The sequence below is a fragment of the Erithacus rubecula genome, assembly GCF_903797595.1.
Source record: "Erithacus rubecula genome assembly, chromosome: 9".
NCBI lineage: Eukaryota > Metazoa > Chordata > Aves > Passeriformes > Muscicapidae > Erithacus > Erithacus rubecula.
In genome coordinates, this window is record NC_136660.1 from 3,588,078 (window position 1) to 3,604,325 (window position 16,248).

Consider the following 16,248-nt stretch of genomic DNA (forward strand, 5'->3'; position numbering starts at 1 on the left):
TGGTCAATAATGCCAGCTATTTTGAGGGTGGGTTGTGCTGTGAGTACCAACAGCCCTCAGTCAAGGCAGCAGGAGAGGTAAAAATTCATCCTTGGGCTGTTTGGGGCATAGAGCTCTGTGGGACAAGTGTCGAAGGAGCCCTGCAATCTGAAAACCAGCTGTGGCCTCTCCCACCGTGAGGGCTGGCAGAAAAAATCCTTGGCAGGCTGAGCAGGAAGCTCTCTGATATTTGCTATTTTCATTACCCTGCAGACGAGCATTAATGAGGTCCCAACACCCTTAATAACAAAAATTGCTGGCAGCACAGGAGCTGTGGATATGATGGAGGTTGGCCCTGTTTGCTTTGGGGTGGCTGGACCTTTCCAAAGAGACATCTTGGGGGGACGCTGGATGTATTTTTGTCAGGTCTCCTTTCTCTTCTTCCTCCTCAGCATCACTCTGCCCTGCCCTGGTTTTCTTTCCCTGTGATGTTTCCAGGTGACTTTCTCGCTGACATCAGGGAATATCGGCCGGGCTTTTGAGATCCGTACGACCAACGGCACCTACGGTGAGGTGTTTGTGGCACGGCCGCTGGACCGGGAGCTGCTGGATCACTACACCCTACGGGTCAGCACCAAACCACCCCCCTCACCCCTTGGCCTTCTGGTTTGTTTGCCTAGAGCTGTGAGCTTCAAAGTAGAGCTTTTTTTCCCCTTGAAAATCCGCACAGATCCAAGCGTCAGATGGCGGCGTTCCTCCGCGGAGGAAGGAGCACATTCTGCGAGTGAACATCCTCGATGTCAATGACAACCCCCCTGTCATCGACAGCCCCTTTGGCTACAACGTGAGCGTGAGCGAGGTGAGAACCCTTCTCCTCTCCTTCCACCCTCCCAGGGTTGGGTCTGACCACAAGGCCAGCAGGGACAATGGAATTTCCCTTGCAAGCGTCACCCTTGGTTCATTTCAGGATCAGTGACCCAGTGCAAACCTCATCTTTGGTCATTTGATGGTTGGTGTCCCCTTGCAAACCTCACCTTGGGTCATTTAAGGATCAGTGACCCCTTGCCATCCTCACCTTGGGTGGTGGAAGGGTTGGTGAACCCTTGAAAGCCCTCACTGGTGATGCACTCCTAGTTTTGGGCTGGGAAAGAGCTCTAAGAGCAGCTTTGGCCTGTGAGGCTGCAGGGACCAGCAGGAAGGAGAAGTGGCTACACACCCATGGAAATGCCACCAAAGTGACACTGGAGACGGTGCATTGCAGAATAAGAATGGCTTTCAGGAAGCAGCTTAGCAAGGGCTAGATAATTAAGCAATAAAACACAATCAGGCGTGAGAAAAGACAACTTATTTCCTGACAGTTTAATTCCTGGACTGAGGCAGGGGGGGATTCTCAATTTGGTGATGAAAAATGAAATATGAGTAATAGCCAGTGCCACTTAGCCGTGAGGAACTGCTGCTCATGATTAATAGCTCAGCATTAAGGATATTGCCCTGTTAAGGTTTTCTTATCTATTTAATACATGTTCAGAGCAGGTTGAAGAAAGGAATTTCTGTTATGATTTTCCCCATAATGGGACTATCCAAAAATAATTAGCCAAGCTCCGGGTCCATTACACGGCCTTCACCTTTGCACACACTGCAGGTTTTATGCTCTTCCAGGCTGTGCCAGACTAGATAAGACCTGATGTGCAGCTTCCTGCTGAGCTGCTGGGTGCTGGGGCAGCGAGTTTGGAGCCTCCAGCACATCAGTGCCCTCCCTATATTGGAATTAATCACGTCGTTAATTAGGCGTTTTACACGGGATTTACGCCGCGTATCCCCGCAGAACGTTGGCGGCGGCACGGCGGTGGCCCAGGTGAGAGCCACCGACCGGGACGCCGGCCTCAACAGCGTCCTGTCCTACTACATCACCCGTGGGAACGAGGACATGACCTTCCGCATGGACCGCGTCACCGGCGAGATCGCCACGCGGCCGTCCCCACCCGACCGCGAGCGCCAGAGCTTCTACAGCCTCGTGGTCACCGTGGAGGACGAGGGCACCCCCTCCCTGTCGGTGAGACACCAAAAACGGGGCTTTGGGGGGCAAGGTGGGGATGTGGGAGTGGGTGTGGGAGGGAGGAAAGCACAGGGTGTGGCATTTTGGGGACTCGGGGTCCAAACCTGCTGTTGACGTATAGGCGGCGAGAGAACACAGCAACTTGCTTGGTGTAAGAAAGAGCAATTTATTGAAGGAAGCCATGGCTTCCTAAGATAGTTCATGAAAAACAGAATACAGACAGTTCACTGGACAGAGAACGGGACACCTCTTCTCCCTGGCTTTCCCATGCATCCATCAGGTGTTTATCTCTCTTATGATTCTTTCTCTTGTGTTTACGGTAAAGAAAAAGTCTCTAGCCTGGGAAAAATCCTGGCTGGAGCTGAGAAAGTTTCAGACATGAGAAAAAGACTCAGAACCTGAGAAAAAGGCCTGGCTGAAATGTGCCTAGGCCTTCAGCAGTGTCCACAACCTGCCGTGCACAGATTTGGTTCAGGCATCTCTCGATGCCTGGTCCTGCAGGAGCCTCCCTCTGAGTCATTCAGCAGGCTTTATCTCCCATTTCCAAATGCAAAAAATATGAGCATCCCTGTGGGGAAGTGTGCTGGCTGCTGCTGCCCTGTGCTGGGTCTGCACACACAACCCACCCACCCCAGCACTGAGCAGCAGCTCAGCCACAGTTTCATTCACCACTGACACGTGTCCGCTGTGCTCCTTGTGGATGAGAAGAGCTTTGGTGATTTTGGAGTGACAGGACAAGGGGGAATGGCCTCAAACTGAAAGAGAGTTGATATGAGAGCCCACGCATCATCCCATGGTTTGGAGAAGTGACTTTTGCTTGGTTCATTGTTTGTGGCTCTGAGGATGACTCTGGTATGGGAGAGTCAAAAGAGCAAATGCCATGTGGGGCATTTTGCAGCTCTGGGCTCCTTCTGACACCACATCTCTGCAGAGAGGTGAGAGAGCACCCACGTGCACAGACAGTGAGACGGGCTGACACCTTGCGTGACACTGCCATCCTTCCTGTCTCCACCTCCACCTGCTATCTCTCACCATCCCTCTGCTCTGCCAGCAGAGCTCTGCCTGCAAAGCCCTGCTCTAATTTTGATGAAACAGATCACAGCCAGCAGTGCAAAACTCTGGCTGTGATTCTCACTCCAGGCTTTGCACTCCCACCCGCTTGGTTCACACTCCAGCTTCTACAGCACCGTGTTTTGCATTTGTTGTGTTGTCATGAGGCTTAAACCCAGGCAAGTCTCTTCCTCCAGAGTGAGGAAAGGCAGATTCAAGTGACTGCAGCACACAGTGCCACCAGCTCCTCCTTGTCCCCACGGCTGTGGGAGCATGGCTGAGGAATGCCGTGTGCTGAGCTGGCAAATCCCGTTGCTGTGGCAATGGCCTCTTCCCTTCCCCGTGCCAGCCAGGACAAGTGGCACTGCTCATCTCTGCCAGGGTGGTGTCCCCCCAGCCCTGCCTGTCCCCAGAGCCTCTGCAGTGTCCCCACCATGTCACGAGCACACGTTGTGCCAGCAGCAACAACCCAAATCCCAGCGGCACAAAGTGCCCAGTGACCCAATTCCTGAGCAGAGAGAAGAGTTCTGGCCCTTTGCAGAGCCTGAGGACGCTCAGGTCTTGTGAAAGGCTGCTGGGCATGTTGCTGGGTGCCTGCTGGCCTCATGCCTGGGTGGGGAAATGATGTCTGTCAGGGGCTTGCTCCCTGCCAGAAACTCTGCTTTCACAAGGAGCTCCAGGCTGATGCAACAAAGCACAAAAGGGGGTGATTGTTTGCAGTTTGTACATCCATCCATGGGTTTCGAGGTTTGGCCTCCTCTGTGAGGGAGACAGAGCTGGGAGAGGGCTGGGAAGTTCTCACTTTGGAGTGGTGGTCAGGGATACCTAGGACAGCAAGGCAGCAGGGAATACTGGGCAAGAGGAATCTCTTGGTAATAAAAGGATAAAATGCTGCTGATAAAGGGAAAATATTTTCATTTTAAAAGCATTGCAGGAGAAAAAAACCTCCCCAAGCTGGAAGCTGTGTGGGAATTGCAGGAGTCAGCTGGGTGCTGTCTGACCCTGGGCAAGCCAGCAGCTGCACCTCCCCAAGGGCTGGCCCTGCTCCAGAGTGGTCAGGATGCTTCCTGCAGCAGCAGGGAATTGCAGCACTCCTCTGCACTGGGGTACAGGGATCCTGCTGGCACCCACAGCCCCAGGCACTGGTGTTTCCAGCAGGGAAGGGTGGATCCTCACTGCCCAGATGTTCACCTTCACCACAAGCATCTGTGTCATCTTCTCCATACACACAGTGCCACGACTCCTGCTGCAGAATGTGTGGATGCAGTTTCTTCTCTCTCCTAGAAGTCTTTAGTTTTCTTCTGGAGGGAAAACTGATGCCACAGCAGAGCCTCTGGCAGAGAGCGTATCCCAAAAAATGGGGCTTGCAAAACCTATTTCCAACAAAGCTTGGTTCTGTCATCCAACAGTGCATTCCTTAGAGTGACTTGGAGAGGGTTTCCAAGCCGTTAAGACCTGCAGGCAGGCAAAACCCTGGCGTGCCTTTCCAGCTGGAGCTGCTGAGACAGGGACAAAGGAAGTGCTGGAGGCGCCAGGTGCTGGGGACGGGGCTGAGCCATGGGTGGCACGAATCCCGTGCTCAGGAACCTCCATGGGGGTGTGGGTGCTGGCTTCTCCTTCAACCCTGAGACACCTTGAGGGTGCTCCTGCTGGAGCCATCGCTGGGTTAATCAAATCCTGCAGCTGCCCACTCCAGAGGCAAACACTGTTCCTTCCAGCCGAAATTCCTGTGCTGCCAGAGATGCTCCCTCTGCCTGGCCACACTGCCTGCTCAGAGATGGCTCTGTTTTGCTATGACTAATGTTTATGTTGTCTCGTGGCCATGTTTTTACCCACCTTACAACAAAAAGAGAAACAAGAGGGGAAAAAAAAAACAACAAAGCAAGCACACTCTGAGTAACAGCATCTGCCACAAGGTTTGATATCATCACTGGGGCTGAGTCACGCTGGAGTTTCTTTTGGATAAGCCATGCCAGATGCTGTGTTCAGATGCTGCACCCACGTGCCCCTGGGCATCACAGAGTCCTCTCACTGTTGCCCCAGATCTGGCTGCTCTGCTCTGGCCATGCTGGCCCCAGCAGGGCAAGGGGAAATTATCCTTAGGATTTCCCACTGTGCCCCCAATGCCTCCAGCTCTCCACAGGGGCTCTCAGCCACCTCACAGCAACACCTCCAGATGAACTTCCTAATTGACAGGCATTAAAAAAAAAACCACAAAAAAACCCCATAAACATCCTTTTTTTTCCCTTTTAATCAGCATTGATAATGAAACAAACAGAAAGATAAATTGCCCTGATCCCAAGCCAAGGATAAAACCGCAGCAAAAATGAGGCTCCTCCCAACATGTGTCCTGCTGAAAAGGCAGCAGCATCACAAGTCCTTGGCCATTTCAAAAGGCTGGTAAGGAAAGAAGGCTCTGGTGGCAGCAGGGAGCCTCTCCCCTTCCTGTTTTGCAGAGAAAAAGATAGTACAAGGTTGGCTGGTGATCCTGTTTTGTTCCATGCTGAATAAAGTATTTTACCATCCACTCCCAGAGAGGATGTTCAGTCAAGGATCCAGAAACGTGTTGATGTTGCAGAGCTCAGACCCTGGCAATAAGTTAATCCTCAGGGAAGTCTGCAGGTGCAGGACATCCTTCCATCATCCCCACATCCTCAGTTCTCAGCCAGTCTGTGAAACGTGAGCAGTACAGAGCCACACAGTTAAAAATCGAGAGCCGAGCAGGAGAGTTTTGCTTCCAGTCCCAGAGCAGTGGCAGGATGGGAGATCAGGGCAGAAATCCTGCACACAGCTTCATTTCCTAAGGCATTGTTGCCCCCGGCCTTGCCACCCTCCCGGGGCTGTTGTCTTGGTCTGCAGGATGTGTGGTTTCCTCTGGGGTCTTCAGGCTTTCAAGGAATTCGGTGAGTCGGGAACAGGATCTGGAAAAGGGCACAGCAGGGATATCAGCCCAGCTTACAGCTGAAGGGATATCATTCCAGGAAGTGAAGCAGAGCTCTGCTTTTGGGTGGGAAACAGAGGGTTTGGGTCCCTCCCATCTTCCCACACAACCCCAAGTGTGCTGCTGATATTTAACCCCTCGCCTTCCCCATCCCACCTCGCCCGCAGTCCCCAGAGGGGCTCAGCATGGCCAGTCACTCACCCAGGGTGGGGAAGAAGCAATCCCCGGGGCCAGGGGGGGCCAGGGGGGTGCTGGGCTCCGAGAGCAGGTGCCTGCCAGACTCTGAGGGCAGCCTGCTGGCCACATAGGACAGCTGGGGCCGGGGCCGTGGCTCCGCGCCCACCGGCGGCACCGCCTCGAACACGGGATTTTCAATGCCCTGGGCACTACTGTGAGACAAAGCAAGCATTTAATTTATATTTTATTTGCCTTTTTATAAAATCCCCAGGTGCTGGAACCCAGAAGCATGGGAGTTTTGAACTTTCTCTGCTGCTTGACCCCGCCCCCCCCCCTCAAGGGAATACAGTTTTCAACTTGAGGGCTTGGAGAAGCTTCCAAATTTGAGTGATGGAGTTAAAATCATGGGTGTGTAGTTAGAATAGGAGTGTGTGATTCCACATGGTGGAGGGTTTGGAATTTGAGGTTTTTAGAATATAGTAATAGATATAGGACAAGATGGAGGTTCCTGGGAGTTGTCTCTTTCCTCCTCCTTCTTTATTCTTCTTCCTAGTTTTTGGTTGGATAGTATGTGCTGCACTGCAGGTCACAGGAGTTTGGTTATTGGGTCAAAAGAATAAATAATATAGGTGTGAGCTTTTAATTGGACTGTTTAGCTTTGAAAGACCTTGTAACTGTCTAGATTCAGCTCTACTTTGCTCTCTTTTAGCTGATATCTGGAAGTTTGGCTGAGCATTGAGAGCAGGCAAACAGGGCAGGGAGCAGGTGCAGGTGGTGGCACCTCAGCTGAGAGCAAATGGTGAGCCCAGTGCAGGGGGGAAGGTTCAGCCAAAGTGGTTCCAGGCTCTTCCTGGGGTGCAGGGAGAGGCAGGCCCTTGAAAAACGGAAGGATGCACTTCCCACGTGGAGATAGGGAAGAGAAACAGCGATTTCCCAGAAAGGGAAAGGGCTCAGGGTGTGGGTGACAGCAGCATCCCTTTCAGTCTGCCAAGCTGAGGATCTGTGCAGGCTTCAAGGGGAAGGAGGAAAGGATAAGAACTCTGCAGAGTGTGGGATGCAGGCTGCAAGGGCATGTGAGGAGGTGGAGAAAGCTGGTGGCACGTGGGTTTCCTTACCTGTCCATCCTGACAAGCTCGTGGGCACCTGCCAAAGACAAAATGTTTGGGGTGAGAGCTAGCAGCACAAAGCCCAGCCCCGTGCCCAGAGTCAGTGCTGTGCTCTGGTGTCTCTGTGCATCCCTCTGTGCCCTTCCTCCTGTGCATCCCTGCCCTCTCCCACCTTGTCCATTCCCCAGCCCAGCTTCCTCCAAGGCTGAGACCCAAAGAAGAGGAAGAGACACTTCTGCAGGCACGGGCTGAAGCGAGGTGCAGCTGCAGGCCACTCATGCCTGGATGCAGCCACCACCCTCCTGGGGCTGTGCAAACACCACCTGCAAACCCTTGGCTGGTGTCAGGTATTCCCTCACCCCCTTTGCTGCAGCAATCCCACAGCCTGGCTCTGCTGGATGCCTGAGCTGGGATGCTCGAGTTTTATCCCAAACTGTGCCAAAGAAAAGTGTTGTGTGGAAATAGCCTGGTCCATGATACCTGAGGGGCAAACCCCCTGGTTTTTGACTGCTCTCTGGGGTGAAGCAGCATGCAGGTGATGCTTTGCAGGTGGAGGTGGGAGCTGCAGCCCAGGCAGTGCTAAATGGGATGGCTGTGGAGAGCACAGCTCCCATTCTGGCACTGTGCCCGCTGCTGCTGCACAAACCACTTCCCCAAAGGATCCACACAGCCCCCACCGAACTGGGAGAGGAAAACCACAGGGCCCCTGCTTGCCCAAGGGCTGATGAAATACCTCTGCCTGTTAAGGTGGTGCCCCTTTCCGCCCAATTACCGAAATCTCTGGGAGCCAAACACAGGCAGGAGCTGGCAGCTGGCTGGGATTCCAGGGCTGGGGCAGCAAAGGGGAGACCTGGCTAGCTGCAGGTCATGCCAGGGGTCTTTTTAAAGAGAAGGGTGATAAAAAGTGCAAACAATGCTTTTCAATCACTTAGAAGGCAAAGCTTCTATTTCAGGCTGCAGTGGAGGGAGGGATGAGTAAATGAGAAGGCTCTAGCAGTGGGTGTGGAGGAAAGGGCTCAGCAGGGAGCATCCTCACAGTCTCAGTGCCCTCCAGTGCCACACTCCCTGCCTGGTCCTTCCCAGGACAGCTCTGCAGGAGGCACATGGCAAGGAGGACCTGTCTTTGGGCCACCACTCCCACTCCCTGGGACTTGGGGCAGCCAGAGAGCTGATCCCAGTGGGGCACATTCCATCCAGCTTTGCCAGGCTGGGGAAGCCCGGGAGATGAGCTAGGTGTCCTGCTACATACGTCTGCTGGTGGCAGCTTGTCTCTGCTTGTAAATGAGGAGCAGGATGAGGGGCAGGCAGAGGATGCCCACGATGCAGGCGCCCGTGGCCAGCGCGGCTGCCGTGATATCTGCAACACAAGAGCACAGAGGTGAACCCTCCCATCCACCTCCCCTTTCCTTGGCTTCCCTGAGCCAAAAGCACAGGATTGTTTGGCATGGAGGAGACCTTAAAGATCATTAAATTCAGCACAGGGCAGCCCTGTGTTGCCTCAGAGCTGAGGCAATGTGGCTCCCCCCAACATGGGATCCACACTGGGATGCTTTGCCAGCTGTGGAGATAAGCTCTGAGCCATCCTGTTGGAGCCCTGACCACAGTCCTTCACTGCTGCAGGATATCTCAAGGTTTTGGTCTTCTAGATATGAGAGAAGCCCTGATAAAGGCTCCCAGCAACTTTGGAGGGCTGACTCTGACCCAATGCCAGCCTCAAAGTGCTCAGGCATCAAAGGGCTTGCTGTTAATTAGCCTCTGATAATTAACGTGCCCCTGGAGAATGTCACCCAGAGAGGTTCCCAGGAAGGCTGGCAGCCTGCAGGCACATCTGTGACCATCCAGGTCCTTGTGGGATGGCTCATGGTGAGGCTGAGGGCTGCTTAAATCAAGGGCAGGTTCAGCTCCTCTCCTGCACCTCCATCTGAGGAAGCAGCTTCTTGCCCCTCCGTGTTTTAGGAGGGGACATTTTCCTCTTTTATCCTGACAGGTGTCCCAGCACTTGAGACTGAAGGTTAGGGACAAGATAGCACAGCTTGTGGAGACCAAGAGCTGCTTCCCTTGTCTGGGCATGCTGCAAGATAATATTAGCCAAATCTGTCCATTTAGGAATCAGCAAAGGGGGATAGACAGAGCAACCCAAAAAGAAACCAGCTGCACGGTGGAGTGTAGGCATCTCCACGTCTAGACACAGCTCTGGGGCAGCCCCACACTGTCTGGGAACTCTAGCAAGATTTGGGTTTCCCCTGCTCGAGGCAGAGGTGGCTGGGGGTGTAGTAAGAGATTCTTGCAGCTCTTCTACCTTTCTGTCCCTTCCCACCTGCTCGTGGCAGTGTCTGCTGAATCCTTGCTTTGGGAGGGGGCTCAGGTGCTTTAGAAGAACAGGGTGAATGATCTCCATGGGCTTCAGGACAGCCAGGGCCAGGGGATGGGCTAAAGAAGGCTCCGCATTGGAGCAGCATTGGAAACCCAACACCCAGCTCTGTGAGCACTGGCAGTGATCCCTAGGGAATGTGTGGGCCTGGATGGTGAGCAGCACATTGGAAGAGGGGTTTTTCCCTTTACCTTTTCCAGTGGCAGTATGAAATGTGCAGTTTTGAAGGCTTCCTTTGCCTGCAGAAGAGAACAGAAAAGCTCAGGATTCACCCAGAATTCCCACAGAACTCCCAACCTGCTGTCTGTACTTGCCTTTTCTCCCTGGTACTGAGAATATTGCTCATCCCAGAGCAGCCCAAAGCAGGAGTTTAATCCTGGGAAGTGCTCACTGAGATCCCTGCTGCAAGAACCCCTTTGCCCATAGCAGCAGGGCCCAATGCTGACTGTGCAGCCTCTTTTTTTTTTTTCAGTCTAAACTAAAAGTTATCTAATGCTGCAAATCAAGGCCAGGAGATGCCTTCCCCTCCCTCATGCCTCTCCCTCTGGGCTGCTGTCCCAAGGTTATCTGTGAGCCTCACTCAGCTCCTTTTAAGTTGAGCCTTGTTTTCCTCTCTGCCAGAAGGAGGTTGAGGAAGATCAGTGAAACTATGTACCACGGATTTTATTGCATTCCATCCCCTCGAGTTATTAAGAATTTTTTTTTTTTTAATATTTCATCCCTGCCTATCTCTTAATTCAAACCACCAACATCTGCTGCCCTTTGACTTGCACTAAGTCAAAGAAGTCGACTTCCCAGCCCCTTCCCCTGGCATCACCCACCTGGCTGGATCTGCAGCTCCACGAAGCCGTGGGCCACCTGCATGGTGTGTGGCTTGCCGTGCCCTTCCCTCCTGACCTCCACGGCATAGCAGCAGTAATTCCCACTGTCCTGCAGCGTCAGGTTCATCACCATGATGTGGAAGGCGCCGTGGCGGTCTGGCACGAACTCCACGCCGCGGTGCCGGCCCAGGGGGGATTTTTGGGAGCCGTTGTGGTGCCTGGCCAGGTCGTGGTGCAGCTCCTTCTCGGTGACGTTGCGGACGTGCCGCTTGTCGGAGCAGCTCTGGTCACCCGTGCTGCTGAAGTACCAGGTTTTGTAGAGCAGGTCGTGGCGCTCGGCCAGGGCGCCGCTGATGCGGCAGCTCAGGGTCACGTTCTGGCCCTCGGGGCACACGCACAGCGAGTAGGGGGTGCTGATCAGGAATGCTGCTGCCCTTCCTCCTGCCAGGGACAAGAGACACAGCCTGGGCTTACCCTGATGTCCTGGTTTGAAGGGCAGGTGTCTGACAATAAAGGCAAAAACTTCTCTTTGAAATGGAGAATTTAAACCCCCTCCCTTCAAATTATTATTATAATTTTGAAATTAAGAGGCTCTCAGGCAAAGATGTGGGAATTAGGAATAACAATTCTTTACTAGGAAAATTAAAATAGAAATACAGTATTACAAAGAACAATCCCAACCCTGACAGAGTCAGAATCCAAGCTGACACCCTGTCAGTCAGTCAGGGTGTTGGCAGCAGTCCCATTCAATGGTGGCTGCATCCTCCTGCAGTGGCAGATGTGGTTCAGCTGGAGCAGTGCTCCTGGAGAAGGTGCAGTTTTCCTCTGAAGGTCCAGGAATGATGTGGAAAGGTCTGGCTTTCCTCTGGAATCCAGTGGAAGGACGGTATCCTTCTGCCCAAAATCTCAGTTTTTATCTAGGTAGGAAAGGCTTGGCTTCTCCCCTACATCATCCCAGTGGGATGATGTAATTTTATCAGTCATGCACTGGGACTCAATGTCCCAACAGCAGATGATATCTCCTGGAGGGAGGATGGGTTGTGGGAAAGATAAAGATGATTGTCCCAGCTGGTTTAAAGATGGCCCATTAGCAGAGAATATGTGCCAGGAGATCAGGGTCACTGCCCCACCCAGCTTCAACAGATGGTGACAGAATACACATTGCTGGCCACATCCTGTACTGCAACCCAAGACACCCGAGTTTGCAGCACAACTGCCCAAATGAGCAAACCCACCACCAATGTTGGCCCTGGCACAGCATGCCCAGAGAAGCTGTGGCTGCCCCATCCTTGGAAGTGTCCATGGCCGGGTTGGACAGGGCTCTGAACAACCTGGGATAGTGGAAGGTGTCCAAAATACATGATCTTGAACTCCTTTCTAACCCAGACCATTCCAGGATTTTGTAGCGGGGCTGGGAGCACAACTTCATCCTAGAAATCTACTCTGCTTTAAATACAGTTAAGCATCAGCAGCAGGAGGCAGAAGCTTCTCTGGGGCAGGGAGGTGAAGAAGAATGAGAGGAGAAGCAAGGCAGCAGGGTTATGGCTTGTAAAGGAGGAAACTCAAGCACTGCTGCAAAAATAAACAAAAGGAGCAAAGACAAACAGAAAGGCGGGGACCAGGTCCCACCCTCCTTGTTTTTCAGCCCCCAGGGAAGAAAAGGGGGAACTGGCTGATGCTGATGGTGGGGAGCTGCTGGAAAATGAAAATAATTTTCAGAAAGAAGTTCTGGGATGTGGGCAGGGGGCGTGGCAGGAGCAGGAGCAAGGGCCACACTATGGAATTGCTGGTCTTTCCTCAGCACATGGATGCGGGGGGTACTGCTGGGTCAGGGGAGGGAAAAGTGCAAAAACAGGAGAGGTTTTGGTGCCCTGGCTCTGCCCCTCCTTCGTGTTTGCAGAAGTGCTAAGGTCACTTTTAAAGCTGGAGGAAGAGCAGATTCTGGGTTTATTTACTTTAAATTACTGTGGAACAGAGGCTTCTGGGGCTGGTTTGCAGCAGAGAGGAGATGTTACAAGAACGAGATGGGTTTTGTTGGTTTTTTTGTTTTTTAGTTTTGGTAACATCCTGTTGTGCCATTAGCTCCACCAACGTTTCGTTTTGAGGTTTGTTGCTCGCTGTATCGAGAGGGCGTCGATCACAGGGGGTGATGTGTCTGCCCACAAACATCTAGCCAGGCCAGAGGCTCCACGCTGCTGGGCCACCCAGAGAGCATCCTCCTCCTCGAGCAGAACAACTGTGTCACCTGTCTGGCCCAGCCGGAAAGAGTGAAACCAAAATGTGCCTTCCACCACCTGTGGTTATCTTTGACTCTCCGGTGACGGTGCAAGAGCAGCCCTGAGCCCCAAGGGTGCTCTGCAGGGACAGGAAATGTTGCTCTGCAGCCCACTGTGCCAAGGAGCCCCCAGAGCCAGGGATGGAGTGACCTTTGCCTGACCACTCAGGCTGATTGCTTCCTGCTCCCTGCAGCACGTCCCCAGAGCTGCTCTGGGGCAGAGGTTTGTGTGGCCTCAGCTCAAGTCTCATTTTCAAGCCCTGACTTCTCCTTACCCTCGGGTGCTGCTGGGGCCAGGATGCACAGCCAGGCAGGATGGGTTATGGCAGGCAGCAGTGCGGGTGCTCCAGCTCCTTGCCAAAGCACCAACACAAAAGGCACACTCAGATGTGCTTCTCCATACCTGCTGCAAGGGGAAGTGCCCCATTCACATCGGGGCTCTCCTGGGAGCCACAGGAAGGGAAGCCAGGGCTCTATTGGAGGAAGCCACACTTCCAACACCTTCCAAAAGTACCTGCAGGAGCCTTTTGTTTTCCACACATGCCCCCTCAGCCCAAGCCCCGCTCATCCCACACGTTTTGCAAAGCTCTGCCTTGCTGAGCCAGCCAGCCTCCGCCTCCGGAGCCTGATGGGAACCGTCTGGATGGAAAGGCAGCACAGCCCACGCTCTCAGGGAGGGGCAGAGGTTACCATGTGTGCAACCTTCAGCGTTTCAGGCTTCCCCTCCTTCTCCCGATCGGGGGAGGGCTCTCCAAAGCCTTGGAGAGGAGGAGACAGCATCTGGCAAGGCACGGTACAGCCCAGAGCAGTGCCAGGGCAGCTGGTGCTCCCTCCCCGAGAGGTACCAGGCTTCAAACACATGCTGGATGCCAGATGGAGCCCAGAGGAAGCATCTCCTGGTGGTGCCTTTATGCTAAAGCCCATGGATCTTTAATCTCCTGGGCTTCTTCCGTGCCCAGAGCCCTTGGCTCCTTCCACACCCCTTTGAAGTCAGAGCTGCTGGCAAACGCCAAAATAAAGCCAGATGCCCATCTCTGCGCATCTCCAGCTGGTTGGACCAGTTGAGGGCTGAGCTGAGAGCTGTTGTCTTGTCACCATTCGGTGAAGACAGAGGAGGCCTCAAGCAGTTGCCCAAAGTGCCCATTTTCCTCTTTGGCACCTCAATAACTTTGTCTCCAACCCTGTTGCATTGTGGAGCGCAGAACCCAGTGCAGTGTTGGTACATCCCAGTGCTGGCATCACTCTCTTGACACCTGGGAGCTTCAGACAAAACAGAACCAGAAAAAAGTGCAGAAATCTGTGCTGCTTGGCTGACCAACAGCTTGAATAAATCAGGATTTCACACCAGATCCTGGGTTGGCAACCAAAAGCCTCTCCTGGCTGCTTCTCCTATGTTTGATCCCCAGGTGTTTGATCTGCACTTCTGTGCTTGAGAAGTGATTTCCACATCAGGCTGCTTCTTCCCACTCTGAGGAAATATGAGGTGATCAGGGGATGGAGCCTTTGGGGGGGCTCACCTGATGCAGAGGAGGGGCTGCAGGAGACAGAGGTGGAGCAAGGAGCTCTGCTTTCCTCCTCTTCTGGGGACTCACATCAAAGTGCCCTGAGCCCCATCATCACCGTGCTGTGATTATGCTCCAGAGTTATCAGCCAGGTGAGATGTGCAGCTCTGCCGAAGAACCTCGAGCACAAAACAAAGAGGAGAGAAAAAAACTTGCTGGAGATGCCCGAGACGTGTTAACAGCCCTCATCTCCTGCACCCCAGGGGCCAGATGGCTTTCCAGCAGCAGGGGTACCCATCATCCAGGCAGTGGAGGGTCCTGCCTTGCTCCTCTTCCAGCACAGCCCTGGCTCGGGGGCAGCACTTGGGATGCGATTTTGGAAAACCCAGCTCAGCTGCCGTCCTTCAGGTGAAGAGGAGCCACTTCCCCATCCACCTTGCTGCCAGCATCCCCAGGCTGGATGTCTCCAAGGGCTACTTCTCCATCAATCCCTGCTAAAATTAGCCGGAGGGGGAGGTTCAGAAAGCTTTGGCAGGCACGGGGTTGTGCAAAGCTCAGTTCCTCTGGTGCCAGCCTCTCCTTGAACACCAGCACCCGAGCTTGTTGCATTGCAGAAGGCCCGGAGGTCAGTCCCAGATGCATAAATGAAGTCATTCAGATCCCCGTGGAGATGTTGGGAATTGCTCCCTCATGCCGGTGCAAAATGGGTTTCAATACACACCATCTTTGCCGTGGGGCACCTTCGGGCGTCTTTTCTTCCTGGAGATGCGCTGGCAGAAATCGTGGAGGCAGTCGCTTCGTCCCGGGTGAGAAAGTGAAGCCAAGCCCCGTGCTCATCCTCCGCCTGCGACTTCCTTCTCTGGGTCGTCGCCCGGAGTGGATCCGCGGTTGTAATGCCACCGCCCCCGTTCCACCGCCTGGCCCCGGAGCTCCGGAGCGAAAACTGCCAGCCAGGGCATGAGGCAGCCCCCTCCCAAAGCATCCCCCTGATATCAGCCAGCCCTGGGAAGCGCTCCCTGCGGGAATTCGGAGTGTGCCCGGTTGCCCAGCCGGAGAAGCTGCCCGGCACATCCCGGCGGAGTGCAGCATCCTTAGAGAGGGCATCCCAGCCCCGCTGGCACAGATCCCCTCTCTACGCTGCCCCAGGGCTGCTGCAAGGGTCTTCTCACCCTGGGACCCCCACCCTGCCAGGGAAAAGTGCCGTGCAACTTTTCCAGCCCGGAGGCTGGCGGGGACAAGGGGCTGCTCTCCTTCCACGCATATTAGATCAAAGCAGAGGAAGAAAGAAAAAAAACAAAAAAAAAAAACAACAAAAAAAAAACAACAACAAAAAAAAACAGTTCTCAGAGTTTTAGAACAGCAGTTCCCCCTGTGGCCCCTTTACCCCAGCACCGTGTGAAACACTGGCTTGATGACCAACACATAAAAATTACAGGGGAAGAGAGCAAATAAACCAGACACCCCAGATTCCTTGCACTGGAGCACAGGCGAGCACGGCGCCCCGAGTGAGGAGAGTTTGTCCGGGCAGGGAGGAGAGGAAAGCGAGCTGTTGCTTACCGTGGGAAGCGAGCAGGCAGAGTGCAGCCAGGAGCAGCCCGGTCCGGGGCTTCGCTGTCCCCATGCTGGCAGGGGGACAGGGGACACCGAGGTGGCCTGTGCGGAGCCACCGCACGCTCTGAGCAGCCCCGCAGCGCCCGCCGGACTCGCACACACACAGGAAATTTCATTGCAGCGCTGCGGAGTACGGCGAGCACCCCCCGGAGGTGAGAGGCTGCAGGGAGCACCCGCGGGTGGGATGGCTTCGGACCCCATCCACTTGCTGGGTTTCTCCCCTTACAGCCTCGCTGAGAACCGCCTGGTCCCCCCTGCGTGAGTTTTTGGGGGGCTAAGGAGGATGCTCGCCGTGCCAAGGGACTTGCGGGGGACTGGTGTCCATCCCTTTCCTTGGGCAGGGTTGTAACTTTGTTCGT

At 54.0% G+C, this 16,248-nt stretch overlaps 2 protein-coding genes across 3 annotated transcripts in view; one reads left to right on the forward strand and one right to left on the reverse strand.

Annotated features, from left to right (window-relative positions):
* The window catches only part of CDH23 (cadherin related 23), a 169,406-nt gene that overhangs the window by 131,782 nt on the left and 21,376 nt on the right, over nucleotides 1-16,248 (forward strand). Inside the window, exons 34-36 of one of the 2 annotated variants that reach the window (XM_079312979.1) lie at nucleotides 478-606; nucleotides 710-838; nucleotides 1,805-2,032. In XM_079312979.1, the coding sequence (XP_079169105.1) occupies nucleotides 478-606; nucleotides 710-838; nucleotides 1,805-2,032 (486 nt within the window). Of the gene's footprint in view, nucleotides 1-477; nucleotides 607-709; nucleotides 839-1,804; nucleotides 2,033-12,685; nucleotides 15,585-16,248 lie in introns of those variants that run through there. The other variant, XM_079312978.1, reaches the window with a different exon arrangement.
* Nucleotides 2,279-16,208, reverse strand: VSIR (V-set immunoregulatory receptor). The gene is made up of 7 exons (XM_079313012.1): nucleotides 15,836-16,208; nucleotides 10,502-10,942; nucleotides 9,872-9,919; nucleotides 8,559-8,666; nucleotides 7,319-7,346; nucleotides 6,228-6,415; nucleotides 2,279-6,006 (listed from the first exon to the last, which is right to left on the reverse strand). The coding sequence occupies exons 1-7, from the start codon at nucleotides 15,897-15,899 to the stop codon at nucleotides 5,969-5,971; spliced, it is 915 nt and encodes a 304-aa protein (XP_079169138.1). The 5' UTR covers nucleotides 15,900-16,208; the 3' UTR covers nucleotides 2,279-5,968.

Coding starts and splice junctions, on each gene's coding strand:
- VSIR (XM_079313012.1), bottom strand. CDS start 15,899: ATGGGGACAGCGAAGCCCCGGACCGGGCTGCTCCTGGCTGCACTCTGC. Junction 10,943..15,835: donor CTGCCTGCTCGCTTCCCACG/GTAAGCAACAGC, acceptor TGTCCCTGGCAG/GAGGAAGGGCAGCAGCATTC. Junction 9,920..10,501: donor GGAGCTGCAGATCCAGCCAG/GTGGGTGATGCC, acceptor TCTCTTCTGCAG/GCAAAGGAAGCCTTCAAAAC.